At 45.6% G+C, this 19,201-nt stretch overlaps 1 protein-coding gene across 1 annotated transcript; it reads right to left on the bottom strand.

Annotated features, from left to right (window-relative positions):
- Window positions 1-1,940: 1,940 nt before the first annotated feature.
- LOC310780699 (tetratricopeptide repeat protein 24-like) lies at window positions 1,941-17,227 on the bottom strand (the record flags this gene model as incomplete). Its single annotated transcript, XM_083641210.1, has 10 exons — window positions 1,941-2,043; window positions 5,147-5,235; window positions 5,419-5,514; window positions 6,353-6,427; window positions 7,265-7,386; window positions 11,383-11,637; window positions 12,650-12,851; window positions 14,333-14,626; window positions 15,936-16,052; window positions 17,135-17,227. 10 exons carry the CDS (start codon window positions 17,225-17,227, stop codon window positions 1,941-1,943), a joined length of 1,446 nt encoding a protein of 481 aa, XP_083497336.1.
- Between the last annotated feature and the right edge of the window lie 1,974 nt (window positions 17,228-19,201).

Here is a 19,201-nt window from a genome sequence, read left to right as displayed (position 1 = left end):
ACCATGTTCTACGGTTTCTGGACTGGTACCTGACACTGTTCACAAAGACCATTACTAGAATGTGTTCTTATAGTATAACATGTAGTGACAGGCTATGTCCTATTCTTAATCTTGTTATTACAACCTCTTCTCCTCTGTTCCCTCCCTTGTTTTGTACACTGCCTACTCTGATTTTGATAACTTGATTTCAACAATTTCCTTTTCAACTGCTTCTTTTGCCAGCTGATCTGTTCGCTCACTTCCCGGGATATCTGAATGTGAATGTAACATTTTTAACTTGCCTAACCATTCTTGAGTTGACAAATAATCACAGATAGATTAGTACAGTGGTGTGAAGACAACTCACTCATCATAAATGCAGTGAAGACAAAATAAATCATTTTTGTTGTTAAAGAGAGTGAGTATCCTCCTCCAGTTACCGTTCAAAACGTACAGATTGAACAGGCCTCTGCATATAAATATCTCAGCATCTATGTGGACACTGCTCTATCCTGCAGTAAGGTGCAACAACGTATTTACTCTTTAAGAAGACTCCGGTCTTTTGGAGCGAACACACAGATCTTGCTGCTGTTTTTTCAATCAATTGTGCAGAGTGTTATGCTGTATGGGAGTAGTGCATGGTATAGCTGTCTGTCTGTGCAGCTTAAAACTAGACTATGCAGGTTAATCCGAATATGCTCGAAAATTGTCGGACAAACACTTGAAACAAACTTTCAAGAAGCCCACACAAGAAGAATGTTGTCTCTAGCAGGTAGCATAATGTGACCCAACTCACATTCTTTTTAATGAATTTGAGCTGTTGCCCTCAAACAGAAGATTCAGAGTCCCACAGGCTCGCTTAAACAGACTGAGAAACTCTTTTGTGCCCCAGTCTGTCAAACTGTTCAATCAGGTTAGAGGCTCTAGGTAGGGACTAAGGAAGCACTGCAGCCACTTTTCTTTTCTTGTCTCTTGTTTGTTTTTTTGTCGTCAATTACGTGTATTGAAGTTCCACAGTATGAAGCACTTTGATGATGTGATGGTGTTGTTGTTTGTATTGTACACCTGTATGTATTTATGAGAAACAAGTGTCTTAGGATGCAAGACAAATCTCGGACTCTGTCTGACAATGAAGTGATATCTTATCTTAATATTTCATACAACAAGACAAAATCAATAAAAAATGTAAATGACCAAAAAAACAACACAGTGGCAGCAGTCCGGGTCCGGCTTAACTAGGCTTGCCGATAGTCTTGTTTAAGATATAATTTGTATTGACTGCTTTGAGTCGCTTAACTAACATACCAATACACAGATGTTAAAAAACTGTTATAGAGATCAACTCTACTGAGCTCCACACTAACATCCTGAGAGAAGTGTTTCCATAGGAACCACAGTCTGTTTCAACCACTTTTATTCCACATGGTTATCACATGACACACTTACATCATCAATACATGACTGATCACCCTGATCATAGGCTGGATACTGTCTGACCAATCAGGCCATTTTCAGATCACGTGACACTCTGACACAGAAGTGCTAAAAACTTCAGTTTGTCAAATGGCCACTTGAGGCTAGCTGCAAAAGTGAGTCATTCCCCATACATCCCCATGTTAAAATGCCTGATTTTACAGCACAAATAAACCTGTTTACAGCCGGGTTCAAAAAACAGTTTTGGTCTCTATAGCTGACTTCCCTGTTCACGGCAACTGTATGGAGGTGAATTTGTACCTCAAATGTTAAGGAGAAGTCTGCAACAGTGTTTTGCTGTGAAACCCCAGGAATGTTTGGTGGACTAAAAAACTACACCCGCCTTTCCATCGGCATGGGGGTGAGTATATATAATGACTGAATTTTCATTTTTGAGTGAACTATTCCTTTAACTTGTTTGTGTAAATTAACTGAATACTTGTCCTCAGCAAGCTCCTGTGCTGTAGAGACGAGGTCACATGACATGGTCACATGACGCTGCAGAAACGAGACTTCCACCTCATTAAAAGGGGCGTGGCCTCGCCGTCAGCGGCCGGCGGGTTCGCCGCCCCCCGGGCCAATGAGGGCTCACTGCAACAAAATAGCCACCAGTCAGAATCAGCCGGCTCCCATTCAGCCAAAGAATCAGATGACTCAGACAGACAGAGGGCGGGGTTACCTGTCGGTCTGCAGCGTGCGACGGGTCGCACCGTCCGGCCAGAGACTGCCTGGAACACACACACACGCACACAGCATGCGTGCGAGCAGACACACACACACACACACACACACACACACACACACACACACACACACACACACACACACACACACACACACACACATTTGTATTTGTATGTGTGTCTGTGTGTGTCTCCTTACAGTCTTTAAAGTTTCTCTAATTATTATCTTTGCACAATATAATTGTATTATGAAACTTTCACATCAATACAGGTGTGTACACCTGTATTACACTTCCTCTTCTGATTATTTTCATTGTCAATTAATCTGTCAGTGTTGATAATTTTCTGCATTAATCGATTAGTTGTTTGGTCTATAAAATGTCAGAAAACGGTGAAAAATGTGGATCAGTGTTTCCCAAAGCCCAAGATGACGCCCTTACTCTTAGTAATGTTAGATGAGACTGTCTGTACTCACTGTGCTGGAAGTCTGCAGATCGCTCTGACTGGTCTGAACTGGAGAGAGAGACACACATTTAAATAACACACACACACACACACACACACACACACACACACACACACACACACACACACACACACACACACACACACACACACACACACAGTCAGGATTTCTGATGTTGTCCATCAAACCCTCAAACTCCTCAATATGTGGCTCCAGCTGAGGAGGGCTTTTATTTTGAAAGAGCGACTCGTCATACTGGTTAAGGTCTCGTTCATGTTCACCTGTGTGGTTTATTATGGCAGTAACCATGGCAACCATGTATCGCAGTCTGGTCTTCCAGCTTCTTCTAACTGGTTCTGATGTTCTCTGATAGAACCAAACCAGGTACTGATGGCAGACAGAAAAGGCTGATGAGATGGTGCATTCCCCTGACCCGAGGTTGACACATACCTTCATCAGCCCTGGGATAACCCTTGTTATCAGCGCCTTGGGATAACTCTTGTTATGATTTAGCGCTGTATAAATATAAAATTGATATTGAGTGATTGATCAGTGCATACCCAGTGAAGATGCCAGTGAAGATTCAAAAGACAGCACTTTGAAGACATCACCCAGTGATACACCTTTGCTAGTGGGAGATTTCAATGCTCATGTGGGCTCAGACTGCGGGCTCTGGGAAGGCATACTAGGCAAACATGACGCCGGCAACCTCAACGATCTCAGACTACTAACACTGTGCTCGGAGCACCGCCTTATCATTACCAACACCCTATTCCAGTTAAAAGACAACAACAAGTGAATAGTAAACATGTTGTTCCACACCAGTGATGTAGATCCACCCTTGGATCAGCCCCAGTCATTGCCAATGATGCCCCCTAGAGGCACAAAGTCAACGTTACAGTGTGACTAACAAACGGCCCATAGTCCTCCTGGGGGACAACAACCTGAAGAACTCCTGGCACTGGCAGCATCCTATAGGTCCAAACATTGGCATCTGATAGTGACAAGGTCACTGGAGCACAAGCCACCACTACCACCTCTGTCTGTGGCAGGAGAGCTGTCCGAGGTGCTGAACGGGACCGAGCTCCAGCACCCAGAGGTCGGAAGTTTGGAAAACACATTTTTTACATCTCCTCCTAGACCGTTTCACCGATTTCCACCAAAATTGCTAGGTAGCATCTATGGAGCAAGCTCTACAATTTGGCCTCTTGGATGCTTTTAAATCTACTTTCATTTAGAAGATATTAACTCTTAAATTTGTGAGAGGGCGTGGCCTCTCAGCTAAATTGTCATAACTTCATGTCCAATTAACGAATCATGACACAAATTGGCTGAGATGTTTGGATATCATCATTGACCATGTCTGCCAAAACTTTGTGCAATTTGACCAAAAGGGGGCACCATAAATGCCAAAAATGGGCATGGCCTAACACAAAAAAGTAAAAAAAAAAGTAACTCCACACCTGTTTGTCCAATGATCGCAAAACTTTAAGGAGGATGTACTAGTCAAAATCAGAAGTTTTGTCATGATTGGTGAAAGGGGGCGGGGTAACCATGTAATAGCGGTAAATCAAGGCCATTCGCATAATCGGGCGCAAACTTCTCAGTCTCATCTGGAATGGCATTTCTGACATGCTATTGTGCGATTTGAGCAAAAGGGGGCGCCGCAGATGCTAAAAGTGGGCATGGCCTAACACAATAACGGCCGTAACTCCACGCATGTTGGTTCAATGATCGCGAAACTTGGCAGATATACAGAGGGATATGCCTAGATTGGCACTACAAAGACTGTGCAGCCAGATCTGACACACACCTGCCCCACATGTGGAAAAGAGTGTGGATCATAAACAGTTCTACACAGCCACATGAGGTGGCATGAGTGCACCAAGCACTGAACTCCCCTATACCCCTGCCCTGAGAGATATAAGGTCATCATCAACGATGGACTGCCATAAGCAAGTAAGTGTATGTGTAGTATGTGTAGTGTGTGTGTGTGTGTGTGTGTGTGTGTGTGTGTGTGTGTGTGTATGTGTGTGTGTGTGTGTGTGTGTGTGTGTGTGTGTGTGTGTGTGTGTGTGTGTGTGTGTGTATGTGTGTGTGTGTGTGTGTGTGTGTGTTACCTGATAGCCACAGGTAACGTGGTCATGTATTCAGTAGCTCCTCCCCCAGCTGGCCCACAATCCTCTGCTTCTTCCTGTATGAGTCTGTAGTCCTGGTTTGTAGCTCTTCCCTCCTGCCTGCTCCTCCTCTGCTGGGCCTCCTCACATGCCTCTCCTCCTGCACACAGGACCAGTATTACCACTAGTATTACTATTATTTTTACACCACTACCAGTGAATAGCAGCTGAGGTGAATATAGCATAATTTGCGCTCCGTCATTCGCGCTGCCCGGGGCTCATTTTCGTTGACTTTGTATGTAACCTTGCAAATTTGCAAAAGAGCGTTTGCTCTGAATGCAGCTTAATACTGTTATATTAGTACCACACTTTTCCTAACACAGGTACAAAGCTGTAAGGTCGAACAGAAGCTGAAAAGTGTGACTCACCTGTCCCCCTCGGCCTCGGCCCGTCTGGGTTGAGAGGTTGATGGTTGAACTCTGTGCTTTGACTCTGGAGCCATGCAGTAACTGTTCTCCTGCAAATAAAAGAGTGTAAAACAGTTGTGGGCGTAATTCATTCATTTTAATTGTTAATTAATTGCATTCATGTAGCGCTGTAATAACATACAGAAACACAATCATGTTTTTAATGTTAAATGTTAATGTTATTGCTAACTGGAGGATGTGGTGACAATGAGAGCTGATTGGCCGCTTCATACCTGCCTGGATGTCCGGAGGGAGGGCTGTCTGGGCGTGGCCGGAGTGGGCGGGGTCTGAGTGGGCGTGGCCTCTGTGTCATGAGAAGAAGGTTTACTCTCATGAAGACCAACATCAAGGGAATTTAATTTCTATTGTTGGTCATGGACAGCTTCATGATACTGACAATAAATCATTCTGTGCCTGCCCAATAATGTTGTAAGTAATAATTTATATTATCATGTTAGATGTGGAAATACTGGATGGTTTTGATAATTGTTCTTAAAGTCCCCGTGAAATGAACTCCTGCGCACTAGTAGGCATAAATATATTTTTCTAACCAATAAAACCATCAGATTTTTTTTTACAATGCTGCCCATCTGCACCCCTCCTATCAAATAAAACACACTTTCTCTCCCTGACTCATATTCTCTGCAGACTCATATTCTGTTTAAGACTTTTGAATGATCCCTCACTGCGTTATGTCCCACCCCCAACATCCTGTTTCAACCAGATAACCATCAGATCCAGGAAGTTTTTCTTTAATAATTTCTCTTCATTAAAGACAATAGGATATTTCAGCAGTTAACTTGAAAATATGTCTAGCATATAGACGGGCTGGCTTTAAATCAGGCTACTCTTTTTCTCTCTCTCTTTTTTTCTGGATTCCTGGTCTGGTAAAGTATTTCCACCCCGTTGACTGTAGTGGAGTATGGGCACGTACACCCATGTTTCTCTCTGCATCTTGCGCTTGTTTATTTGTTACTGCACCATGCTCAAACGACAGAGGGACCATTCATCTACAATCATGCACAGTGTCCACTGGTGGTTCAGATAGTCCACTAGTCTGCACAGTGTCTACCAGTGGTTCAGATAGTCCACTAGTCTGCACAGTGTCTACCAGTGGTTCAGATAGTCCATTAGTCTGTGAAACCCCTAATGCAGACTGAAGCAGACCTGCACTCTGGCCTGTTGCTGCAGCGCCGCAGTCAGACGCTCCACCAGACGATCCTGCACTGCACTGGAGCCATCCTGCAGATAGAGAGCATTTACTGACTCAGTACTGTGTACAGTGGTAACCATGGTAACACTCCTGTTTTATGTATGTATGTATGTATGTATGTATGTATGTATGTATGTATGTATGTATGTATGTATGTATGTATGTACGTATGCATGCTTAAAGAGCCAGACAGACCCGGCCCGGCGCTTTCCATGTTTGCACACAACCAACCACATGTTTGCACACAACCAACCAAACACATGTTTGCACACAACCAAACACAACCAAACACATGTTTGCACACAACCAAACACAAACAAACACATGTTTGCCACACAACCAAACAAATGCTTTAAAGAGCCAGACAGACTGGGAGGCCTCCTGCCCGGTGCTGCGCTTTCCATGTTTGCACACAAGCAAACAAACGCTGTAAAGAGCCAGACAGACTGTGTGGGCGGCAAGCAACCTCTGCAACGCGACTCCGGATAAGCAGTTGAAGATGGATGGATGGATGGAAGTTTAAAGCTAATAGCATAGAATCAGAGAATCACAGAATTGATGGCTAATTCGCTACTTAACCAGCTGCTAAACAGTGGATATACAGATAGACAGATGCAGGTGTCATTTATCAAAAGCATGTTAGCATCTCATCTGCCACAATGTACCCGGCCACCGAAAAGCTTAACATCACATTATTTTTCATCGCAAAGTGAATGAGGCAGTGTCTTGTACTGGCGTTGCATCAATGGGCATGTCTTTGAGGGAGTCTGCAGGCTGCAGATAGAGACGTACTTGACCTGTCAGGGCGCGGTGACCTCTGACCTGTGATGTCACCGAACTGTGATGTCACTGACCTGTGATGTCACAGGGCAGCGGCTCAGGGTAGACAGAGCCTGTTTGTAGAGTTCAGCAGCTTTCTGAAGCTTCCTCTGCTTCAGGTAGGACTCTGCTAATGCCTCACACACCTGACACTGAGACAGGTAGTCCTCTGCAGAGAGACAGGTAGAGAGAGGCAGGTGGAGAGACAGACAGACAGACAGGTGGGAGAGATATACAAATAAAATTGTATAAAATTCCAAATAGTGGAAAACCTGTGTATCTGAAGGCCTGCAGAGCATGGATAATACAGTAGAAACCCAGATACCGGTGTCTCTAGAGGCCTGCAGAGCATGGATAATACAGTAGAAACCCAGTAGATACTGGTGTCTCTGAAGGCCTGCAGAGCGTGGATAATACAGTAGAAACCCAGTAGATACTGGTGTCTCTGAAGGCCTGCAGTGTGTGGATAATACAGTAGAAACCCAGTAGATACTGGTGTCTCTGAAGGCCTGCAGAGCATGGATAATACAGTAGAAACCCAGTAGATACTGGTGTCTCTGAAGGCCTGCAGTGTGTGGATAATACAGTAGAAACCCAGTAGATACTGGTGTCTCTGAAGGCCTGCAGAGCGTGGATAATACAGTAGAAACCCAGTAGATACTGGTGTGTCTGAAGGCCTGCAGTGTGTGGATAATACAGTAGAAACCCAGTAGATACTGGTGTCTCTGAAGGCCTGCAGAGCATGGATAATACAGTAGAAACCCAGTAGATGCTGGTGTCTCTGAAGGCCTGCAGAGCATGGATAATACAGTAGAAACCCAGTAGATGCTGGTGTCTCTAGAGGCCTGCAGAGCATGGATAATACAGTAGAAACCCAGTAGATACTGGTGTGTCTGAAGGCCTGCAGTGTGTGGATAATACAGTAGAAACCCAGTAGATGCTGGTGTCTCTGAAGGCCTGCAGAGCGTGGATAATACAGTAGAAACCCAGTAGATACTGGTGTCTCTGAAGGCCTGCAGAGCATGGATAATACAGTAGAAACCCAGTAGATACTGGTGTCTCTGAAGGCCTGCAGAGCATGGATAATACAGTAGAAACCCAGTAGATACTGGTGTCTCTGAAGGCCTGCAGAGCATGGATAATACAGTAGAAACCCAGTAGATACTGGTGTCTCTGAAGGCCTGCAGAGCATGGATAATACAGTAGAAACCCAGTAGATACTGGTGTCTCTGAAGGCCTGCAGAGCGTGGATAATACAGTAGAAACCCAGTAGATGCTGGTGTCTCTGAAGGCCTGCAGAGCATGGATAATACAGTAGAAACCCAGTAGATACTGGTGTCTCTGAAGGCCTGCAGTGCATGGATAATACAGTAGAAACCCAGTAGATACTGGTGTCTCTGAAGGCCTGCAGAGCGTGGATAATACAGTAGAAACCCAGTAGATACTGGTGTCTCTGAAGGCCTGCAGAGCATGGATAATACAGTAGAAACCCAGTAGATACTGGTGACTCTGAAGGCCTGCAGAGCATGGATAAATAATACAGTAGAAACCCAGTAGATACTGGTGTCTCTGAAGGCCTGCAGAGCGTGGATAATACAGTAGAAACCCAGTAGATGCTGGTGTCTCTGAAGGCCTGCAGTGCATGGATAATACAGTAGAAACCCAGTAGATACTGGTGTCTCTGAAGGCCTGCAGAGCGTGGATAATACAGTAGAAACCCAGTAGATGCTGGTGTCTCTGAAGGCCTGCAGAGCATGGATAATACAGTAGAAACCCAGTAGATACTGGTGTCTCTGAAGGCCTGCAGAGCGTGGATAATACAGTAGAAACCCAGTAGATACTGGTGTCTCTGAAGGCCTGCAGAGCGTGGATAATACAGTAGAAACCCAGTAGATACTGGTGTCTCTGAAGGCCTGCAGAGCGTGGATAATACAGTAGAAACCCAGTAGATACTGGTGTCTCTGAAGGCCTGCAGAGCGTGGATAATACAGTAGAAACCCAGTAGATACTGGTGTCTCTGAAGGCCTGCAGAGCATGGATAATACAGTAGAAACCCAGTAGATACTGGTGTCTCTGAAGGCCTGCAGAGCATGGATAATACAGTAGAAACCCAGTAGATGCTGGTGTCTCTGAAGGCCTGCAGAGCATGGATAATACAGTAGAAACCCAGTAGATGCTGGTGTCTCTGAAGGCCTGCAGAGCGTGGATAATACAGTAGAAACCCAGTAGATGCTGGTGTCTCTAGAGGCCTGCAGAGCATGGATAATACAGTAGAAACCCAGTAGATACTGGTGTCTCTGAAGGCCTGCAGAGCATGGATAATACAGTAGAAACCCAGTAGATGCTGGTGTCTCTGAAGGCCTGCAGAGCGTGGATAATACAGTAGAAACCCAGTAGATACTGGTGTATCTGAAGGCCTGCAGAGCATGGATAATACAGTAGAAACCCAGTAGATACTGGTGTCTCTGAAGGCCTGCAGAGCATGGATAATACAGTAGAAACCCAGTAGATACTGGTGTCTCTGAAGGCCTGCAGAGCATGGATAATACAGTAGAAACCCAGTAGATGCTGGTGTCTCTGAAGGCCTGCAGAGCATGGATAATACAGTAGAAACCCAGTAGATACTGGTGTCTCTGAAGGCCTGCAGAGCGTGGATAATACAGTAGAAACCCAGTAGATACTGGTGTCTCTGAAGGCCTGCAGAGCGTGGATAATACAGTAGAAACCCAGTAGATGCTGGTGTCTCTGAAGGCCTGCAGAGCATGGATAATACAGTAGAAACCCAGTAGATACCGGTGTCTTTGAAGGCCTGCAGAGCATGGATGGAGCTCTCTTCGGCCTCCTCTTCCTCACCCAGCTGAGTGAGGGCAAACGCCAGATTACTGAAACACTGAGCCTGGTCCGCACGGCGACCCAAGGAGCCTACACACACACACACACACACACACACACACACACACACACACACACACACACACACACACACACACACACACACACACACACACACACACACACACACACACACACACACACACACACACACACTCTTTTAGAAGATGGAGATGTTAGTTCAAGAAGGGCCCAGGTATAGCCTGAAAAGGTGTGTTTTTAGTCTCCGCCAAAAGATGGGCAGTGATTCGGCCGTCCTGACCAGAGGGGGCAGCTCCTTCCGCCATTGTGGTGCCAGGGACGAGAAGAGTCGCGATCGGGATGAGCGACTTTCGACTCGCCCCGTCCCGCCTCCGTGTGGATCTAACTTATCACTCGCTTTGCTGCACAAACAGGCATGTATGCCTGGTGAGAGACGGGCGTTTTTGGTGAAAACCACCTGCATTCAAGTGTCGATAACTAAAGAACGGAAGAAGGCAGAAACAAACTTTTCCCCCCATATAGAGGCTTTGTTATGCACGCATCACATTAATTTGCACGTTGGGTGTGTTGCAAACAGATTTCTATCTTGTGGCCATCCACAATGATTATGCAGGCTATCGATCTGATCTGAAGAAACATAACATGAGGGAGAAAGAGGAATAAAACACAGGCGCCGTGTGTGGGAGAGACATTGGTGAGTTCATGTTTTCATATTATCTTCATGCGAGGAAAATACGCCCTGTGTATTTGATACTATATCCAAACGTGAACTACAGTATGTGCTATGCGTTTCATATCCAACCGCCCACCTCCCCGGTCGGCAGCAATATTTTAAACCGGTCCACGGTGGTGCAGAAAAGGTGGGGTCCCCCTGCTGTACATTGCAGATACTGTACGGAGGAGCTGTCTTGTGTGGTGCTCTGTAGGCGAGTACCAGTGTCTTGAATTTGATGCGCAATTTTCAGACAACACTTCAAAAGTAATAAAAGTGGTCCTCATTTATGAAGATTATCTTGCTGAATACAAACTTTGCTGTTTCATAACCTTTTGTTAACAAGCCAAGTGTATAACTTGAAGCATTATTATAATTACTCATTGTTTATTCCTTTTTCTTTAGTTTGTTACTTTAGGCCTATGGTTATGTTATGATTATATGTGTAAGTTTATTTTGCTTTTGTATTGCTCAACATGACGTGTGTTGTGTGTGTGTGTGTGTGTGTGTGTGTGTGTGTGTGTGTGTGTGTGTGTGTGTGTGTGTGTGTGTGCGTGTGTGTGCGTGTGTGTGTCTCACCGTACAGCCCAACAGCCAGTCTGTGGTAGCCCACAGCCGGTCTGAACTGGCCCACAGAGTTGAGCGCGGCTCCCAGGTTGAGCAGCGTGTCGGCCAGCAGGCCAGGGGGCAGGCCAGGGGGCAGGCCAGGGGGCAGGCCGGGGAGGTCCGGGCCTGGGGGGCCGGGTGGGGGCAGGGCCTGCTGGAAGCACTGCACCGCCTCCCAGAAACACCTGAGGCGACAGTAAGCCACGCCCACCGCCAGGTACAGCTCACCTGGAGGAGAGAAGACAGGTTTAGGGTTGGGCGGTAACACTACTAGCTAGGAAGGTTCCTAGTAGAGAGCTACGCTTGTCCAGTGACCGTGCAGCTTGCTGATCCCGGACCAACAGCAGGGGGAGCTGCAGCTCTGGGAAAGCCCTGGTCTTGTGCCGTCTCACGCGAGCTGCACAAGAACCCCAAGATGGCGACGGCCACACTAGGCTTCAGAATGGGAGTCCAAAAACCAACGGGTGACGTCAAGCTGACTCTGTCCCTATTTTGTAGACGGTCTATGCACTATACCAACAGGTATTGTGCACACTGAAATTGTGTAAAATTCCCTCATGTTAGCACATGTCTGGGCTTTCTACTGTGCCTCTCCTAAATGGACCTATTGGGGAGGAACAGCTTACAGCTCCCTCTACAGGACAGCAGCCCACGCTACAAGCTGGAACTAACACTAACATTAGTCTCGTCAGAAACCACTTTGATCTGCATAGTTTAAATGAGTTTGCAGCCTAGGGATATTAAATTCGAAAACATTTTATTGATCTATTTACGTCAGCCGAAGGCAGAAATAAAACAAAATAAAGTCAGAAATAAACGGCGCCGTTCGGTTCTGGTTTACCATGCCTGCTTTCCGGGGTATTTTCCTCCTGCCTGGGGGGCTTTAGACGGAGGCAGGGGCGGAGCCTCGAGGTTTGAGGGACCGTTTGAGGGCGAATGGAGTTATGAGACTTAGTCACAAGATTGTTTTAATGCTTTTCCACGGGTTAAATTTTGTAAAACCCACAGACAGACATGAAGGGTGACCAATGGCATCGATTTACACACACACAAAAAAAGGTGAAAAAATAGACCGCGGCAATATGTAGGCTGGGAGCAGACCAAGAATTGCCTTATAAAAGTGTACCAATGACAGAGCCTCTTGGTGGCCAGAGCAGAGTATAACTCACAGTGATAACGAGTCATATTCTAGTAATGAGAAATATTTTCAGACAGCACCGCTGCTTAATAAAGGACTCACCCCGAGTCGTCGGGTCGGTGACACTGTCTGCCAGACTCAGACACTCTGTCAGCACGCCGGTGACGTCATCCTGGCTAAACTGATTCGATTGGACCATGTGACTTCCTGCTTCTTTGAGAGCGATGGCGGCAGAATCCAACATGGCCGCCACCCTGTAGCTCTCCCCCGCACGCAGGAAACCCTGTACCGCCTGGGTCCAGTCCTAACACACACACACACACACACACACACACACACACACACACACGAACACACTACAAGTAAGAGGAAAAATGTACTTTTGATTTTAGGGTGAACTGTCCCTTTGAGAGACAGCCCTTCACCTGTCTTAAAATTCCTACAGTGAAAAGGTAAGCCTCCAATATACTGTATTTAAACACATTTTAGACAAGTAGGTTATAGTTCAAAGTCTTCATAGGTTCCCTGACACCTAAGGGGGGTATCGAAAGTAATATAGTAATGTAACGAGTAACGTATCTTATTACTTTTGATACAAAGTAATAAATAAAGTAATTGTATTACTTTTTAAATGAGTAATAAGTAACTGATGAATACACTTCCTGGGTAACTTGCCCAACACTGCTTAAGAGCCTTCTTGAACTTCCTAAAATAGAGTAGGCTACTCTAGTCGGAAGGCGGAAGTCCCGGACATGTTGGATCTGGTCATTTGTGTTCAGCAGGATCATCTTCATGAACGTTAATCATTTTTATGCCTTTTAAAGCATTTTCTGAAAAAACACATTTACGTTTCAAAAGTCATAAAAGTGATTCACGTTTGTGAAGATTATCCTGCTGAACACAAATTATCACTCCCATAAACTTTTGTTAACAACAGACCTTATTTTATGCATTTAAGTGAAATCCCCATTTTAAAACCGCATTCACTTTTCCCCTTAAGCTCCAACATGCTACCAAAGACGATGGGATTTCAAGCAAGACGGCCCAACTTCAACTCAGTTCCTGTCATTTTGGCACATGCGTTTTGCCCGTGTTTTTCCACGGACTTAGGAGGTTTTCGGCAGGTCTGAGTCTATTGGAGTCAATGGGAAAAGTCAATGTGATCTCAGATTATGACAGATTCTTTCGCCCCATATTCATTAAAGTAAATATTCGGCCCATTCTCCGAAGCCACATATCTTCAGAATATTCTGACACTAAAATGGCATTTTTCAGATAGACAGATCAGGAGAAAATTTTACTTGTTGTATCTCAGCAACACACTCTCGCGAGATTTGGCAACAGAAACTCATGTTAGCAGGGAGCGATTAGCTAAAGCTAAAGCTGAAGTTCGTTGATGTAGTAGCTAAATCTGTGGCTAGATTTTTTTTTAATGGAATATCTTAGTTTCAACTGTATTGAGCTAACAAGGGTCAGCTTTGTGTTTATATGTGTGGTTTGTGTGGAGTTTTGGAACTCACAATCTCTATTTCAAGTTAGCTTGCTAGGTCAGCGCTAACCCTGCATCACCAGGCAGAGTCCTCTCACAACACTTCAGGGGAGAGGTGACCACATGACCATTTAGGAGACTTGCTGCTACCATTTGTTAGAATTGGCGGAACCTGCAGTGACCCATCTAGATAGTAATAGAATATCTATGATGCTACTTCCGGACTCATTCCTGCGGTGCTCTATTTCATCCTATGGCATTTCTTAACATCTGCCTGAAGAACACTTTGCACACACCTGCAGTGTAGCGTAGCAGCGGCTCATCTCCATGCAGGCGTCGCCCTCGCTGGCTCCACCCCCCTGGGATCGGTACAACTGGGCAGCCTGAAGGAAGTAAGCGGCGGCCTCTTCCCGCTGTCCCAGTGCATTGTGGGCCACGGCCAGGTTGAACTGGAGGTCTGCGAGCCGATTGGCCCGTGGGCCGGACACCGCTCGCCGCAGGAGGCCCAGACCCTTCTGAGGCTTCCCCGCCTCCACATACGCAGCGCCCAGGTTAAAGACACACGCACGGCGCACACGAGAGTCCTGCAACTGACACACGGAGGAGCAAGCACAAGGCATGCTGGGAAATCAACAGCAGCCAAATAAGGAAACATGTCATGGGTTCCCAACCTTTTTTGGCTTGTTGTGACGCCGCTTTAATGTCACACAAATCAAATTTCAGTACATCAGGGTACAGGGTGACCTTTACACCCTGAGGAAGGTTCTCGGGAGCTCAAACACGTCGGTCAGTCTGTTGCTCTGCTCTTTTTTTTTTTTTTTTTTTTACTTTTGTATAGCCATGGACTAAAATAAAGGCTTTTAAAGTTTTTCACAGAACAGTGTGCCTGGGAACCTTTTTTAAATGTGCATTAGTGCCACCCACACTCACTGCTCAAACCAGCCGTTCAGATTACGTATTTTTATTTTAATGTAGGCATTACATGTGGTATTTATGTAAAATACTGAGTGACAGCTTGGAATAGACATCAAATTGAAGTTCCTGCATTTCACTGTGGGTGTGTGATACACCTGTGTTGAACCAATGGGCACTCAGCTCGATGCGTTTTTTCTCGTCATCCTCTGCGCAGCGCTCGCTCCAAATCTGCGCCCGCCTCGCTCTCACGAGAGTCCCGTGGCTCACGAGTCCCGTGGCTCACGAGTCCCGTGGCTCACGAGTCCCGTGGCTCACGAGTCCCGTGGCTCACACAGTCGGGCAGGCGGAGCAAGTCGGACAACTTTTCTAACCATCATGCAACGGGCCAAGCAAGTCGCTGGTCCAATCTGCACAGAACTTTGCTCATCTCAAACAAGCCGAATAAAACAGCAGGGGAGGCTCTCTGACTCACAGAAGCCTTTCCTGGCTTGGGTTCAGACAGCGCAGTGGAGACAGTGGGACCAGCCTTGGTGTTTTATGTAGATGTTTGTGTTTTTTTTGTCTTTTTCTTTCATGTAAAAAAAGTGGAAATGCAGTCTTCGTTCCAGGAGAACAGTTCCACTTTTGTCCACAGGGGCTGCAACAATCAACACAAAATAAAAGTTCCCCATAGCTGCTTTAAAAATAATAAGTCTAAGTTTGTTTTATGCGAGCGTCACATCAGCAGCGGACTGTCGCCATGGTAATGATGACGCACAAGGCAGTGACATCAAGCACGTATTTTCGCCCACGTAGTTGTTGTATGTGGAATGACAACACTTGTGTTCAATGTCTTGGGTGCATTTACACCTGTACGTTCATGTGGTCACGCACTGATTGCAACCCCATCACCCAAAACACATTTTAATGCCAGGTGTAAAGGGAGCCAGTGATGTTCAGGACTAAACAGGTTGTAACAGTCTGTGATGTGAACGGGTTCTATACCTCAGAAGCTTTCAGGGCTTTCTTGAAGCAGCTCAGAGCTTCTTCTCTCCGTCCGCTCTGCAGGGCAAGGTGTCCGCGGGCCGTCAGCTCCTCGATGTCCACCTGGACCTCAGGGACCTGGAACGAGTTTGGTCGTGTCTTAGCTCAACGTTATGGCTTTAGGTTAGGGAAATCCTGGACAGCATAGCATGACAGAGCCAGATGATTGCCAGTAGGGTAGTGGGGTTTCACACACGTGCCACTTTATTCACCTGTACTTGTCAACTGGTCTCTACGGCACTATAATCTCGCAACATACATGTAGATCCTCGCCAAAATTTCGCCTAACTTTGGAGCATTAATTAGCCAGCCCCTTTACCTTTACCCCCTCAAAAGACTAGCAATAACATGACAATATTGGTACCAATGCCAGCCTTAGGTCTTCTAGTTTCATATCATACAAGGATCTTCACTCTCTGGTTTTAGAAAGGAGCCCACTAGAACCTGCGAAATACACTAATGTCAGCCACAGACGGCGGTGTCCTCAAGGAGTAGAACTTGTTCATGCGCACTTTTTTTCATGCACACATCTGCGACCCACTCAAAACGGTCCCGCGAGACACTTTTGGGGCACGACCCACCAGTTGAGAACCACGGATGTACAGTAGATTGATATAGTTTAACAGGTACAAAGACATTACTGAAGAGACAAGGTATTTGTCGGAAGACAGACTGGGAGTGGCAGTGACTCAACCTGTTGCTGTAACCAGTAGTAGTAGTCAAGTCACTATGTCTCGAGTCCGAGTCGAGTCTCAAGTCTCAAGAATCCACATACTGTAGGTAGAACACACGTGCCCGCCCTTGCATAAAACTGAATAATGTCATGGTATTAACAATATCTTATGCCAAATTATTAGGGCCTATTACAAAAAGGAATAAAAACTGTTTCTATGAATTAACAAGTCTGAGTCCTCGTCTCCAACTTCCGAGTCCGAATGCATGGATGCTCCAGTCCAAGTCCATGTCCGAGTCATCAGTGCTCAAGTCCAAGTCGAGTCACAAGTCCCGAAATGTCCGAGTCCGGACTCGAGTACAACACTGGCTGTAACTCAGTCTCAGTATAAACAAGGAGTGCCAGTGCGCCACCCAGTGACTTAATCTGTTACTGCAACCAAACAATGTTCCAAAAGCATAGAGGCATATTTGTGACTGTTACCAACCTCTGGAACCTCTGAGACCTTCCTCCTCAGCTCACGCTCCTTCCTCTTCCTCCTCGTCTTACCCTCATCTGGAGGAGACCCATCAGACGCCATGTTGGATCTGGAGAGGAGAGAGAGAGAGAGAGAGAGAGGTGCGGGGGCAGAGAGAGAGAGAGATAGAGGGACAGAGAGAGAGGTGCGGGGTCAGAGAGAGAGAGAGGGACAGAGAGTGAGAGGGAGTCTTAAACCCCTAGATGCAGTTTATCACTCCGCTCTAATCTCTCTCTCTAAACTCTCATATTATTTACCAGTGACATCATTGCTTCTTGTATGAAAAGCTTGACTGCATCCCTAACAGTATGACATGACAGGCATTATATGGGTTTCTCTTTACTTAAAGCCCTTCATGGCAACTTGCTATCATAATTACTTCTTTAAATTGGTCCTAGAGTCACTATTCAACTCGTTCAAGGGAGGCACGGTGGCTCAGTGGTAGAGCTGTCGCTTCACAGCTAGAAGGTCCTGGGTTCGATTCCCGCCTGGGACGCTGTGGATGTGTGTTCCCCATATCTTCAGTGACTACGGCCCAGGTGGGCTATCTCGTCAAAAAGGCAGAGTTTGCATGTTCTCCCCCTGCTCCCCATCGGTATGGACCCCCACTAAAAACATGCAGAAGATCGTCATCTGACGAGTATAACCAAAGTTATAACTCTCACCCTGGTCCACTGCTCCTGGCCTGCGGAGGAAGGACAAGCCTGGATGGGATAAATGCAAAGACAATAATTCACCAGCCACTGTCAGCATGAGTGTGTGTTGGGTTGTCGGGTTTGTCCGTCCAGTTCTTCTTCTTCTTCAAATGATTGGCTGATACTAACGCACACCTTCACTGCCAGGCTGTTTCCCTATATACCCTTATGGTCCTCTGAAGATTTTACCAGTGAAGGGCCCTGTAACAGCGGAACAGCAGCTGACAGTATTTTCTGATTTATGGAGTGATAAAAAAGAGATATTAAAAATGTCCTATGTAAAAACCTTTTGACATTTTGGTCATATTTGCCCTATGATTACTGCCTTGAGACAGACAGAGACAGAGAGACATAATCACTAATCAGCACTCACACCTAATGTGTGTGAATACGGTTTGATGTGTATCAATCTCAATGTTTTGTTTTGTATTGTATTGTATTGTGCATTATTGTTGTGTATTGATGTGTAATGTATCCATTATTTTTGTTTCATTGATTCTTAATGGTTTGGCAATGATGGTGTTGTGACCTTCATGACAATAAAGCGAAATTGTATTTTAACATGCACACCACATCACTTTCACTGCTGTGGGGACCAGTCAGTAGCCTACACATCATAGTAAATACTATAGAAACGTAGCCTACTATCAAACTCTACGTGGATAGTTTATTTTTAAGGGGAACAATTAGGCCTACTTTCCCAATGATCCAGTTCCATCCAGTCTTATTACCGTTATTTACATCAATAGCCTACATCAATCTACTAGCTAGGTACTAATAATATAAATAAATAATAATAATAATACGACCACCAGTGCAGCACACTCACAGTCTCCAGGTTATCCTCCATATTCTGCTGGTTAACTCATTAACTTTAACTTAACTAGCTAAATAATAATGTGATAACCGCGTGTTTATAGTGAAGCTGTCAGTTAGCAGGCTTTAGCTTAGCCAGCTAGCAAAGCTGCAGTTGTTGGTCCCGTTGCTATGGCAACATCAAATAGACCACAGCAGTAACTACATAATAGCTTGTTTAACGACTTTACCCGCTGTGCTGTAGTAAGTGACACCATGTGCTTGTTTGTATAACTGTCGCTGATAAAAGTGATCTATTCATCAAAAGTTGTGGCGAAGAAAATACAACATAGGAAAACTACATAGACCATAATGCAAAGCGGCTGGCTGCTCTGCTCGGCTATCAGAGCGCGCGCGGGCGGGAGCTTTCAAACTTCAGACCCCGGAAACAAATAGAGGAGCGGGCTGAGCTCTCCGACAGACACACACACAGCAAACTGCACACAGTTTAACTTCCCTTCAGTTTAGCTGCTCACTTTTGACTCTT

This window comes from Poromitra crassiceps (genome assembly GCF_964638095.1).
Source record: "Poromitra crassiceps genome assembly, chromosome: 8".
Classification (NCBI taxonomy): domain Eukaryota; kingdom Metazoa; phylum Chordata; class Actinopteri; order Beryciformes; family Melamphaidae; genus Poromitra; species Poromitra crassiceps.
The sequence above is the reverse complement of the archived record's forward strand: the minus strand, read 5'-3'. Positions and strand labels throughout refer to the sequence as shown.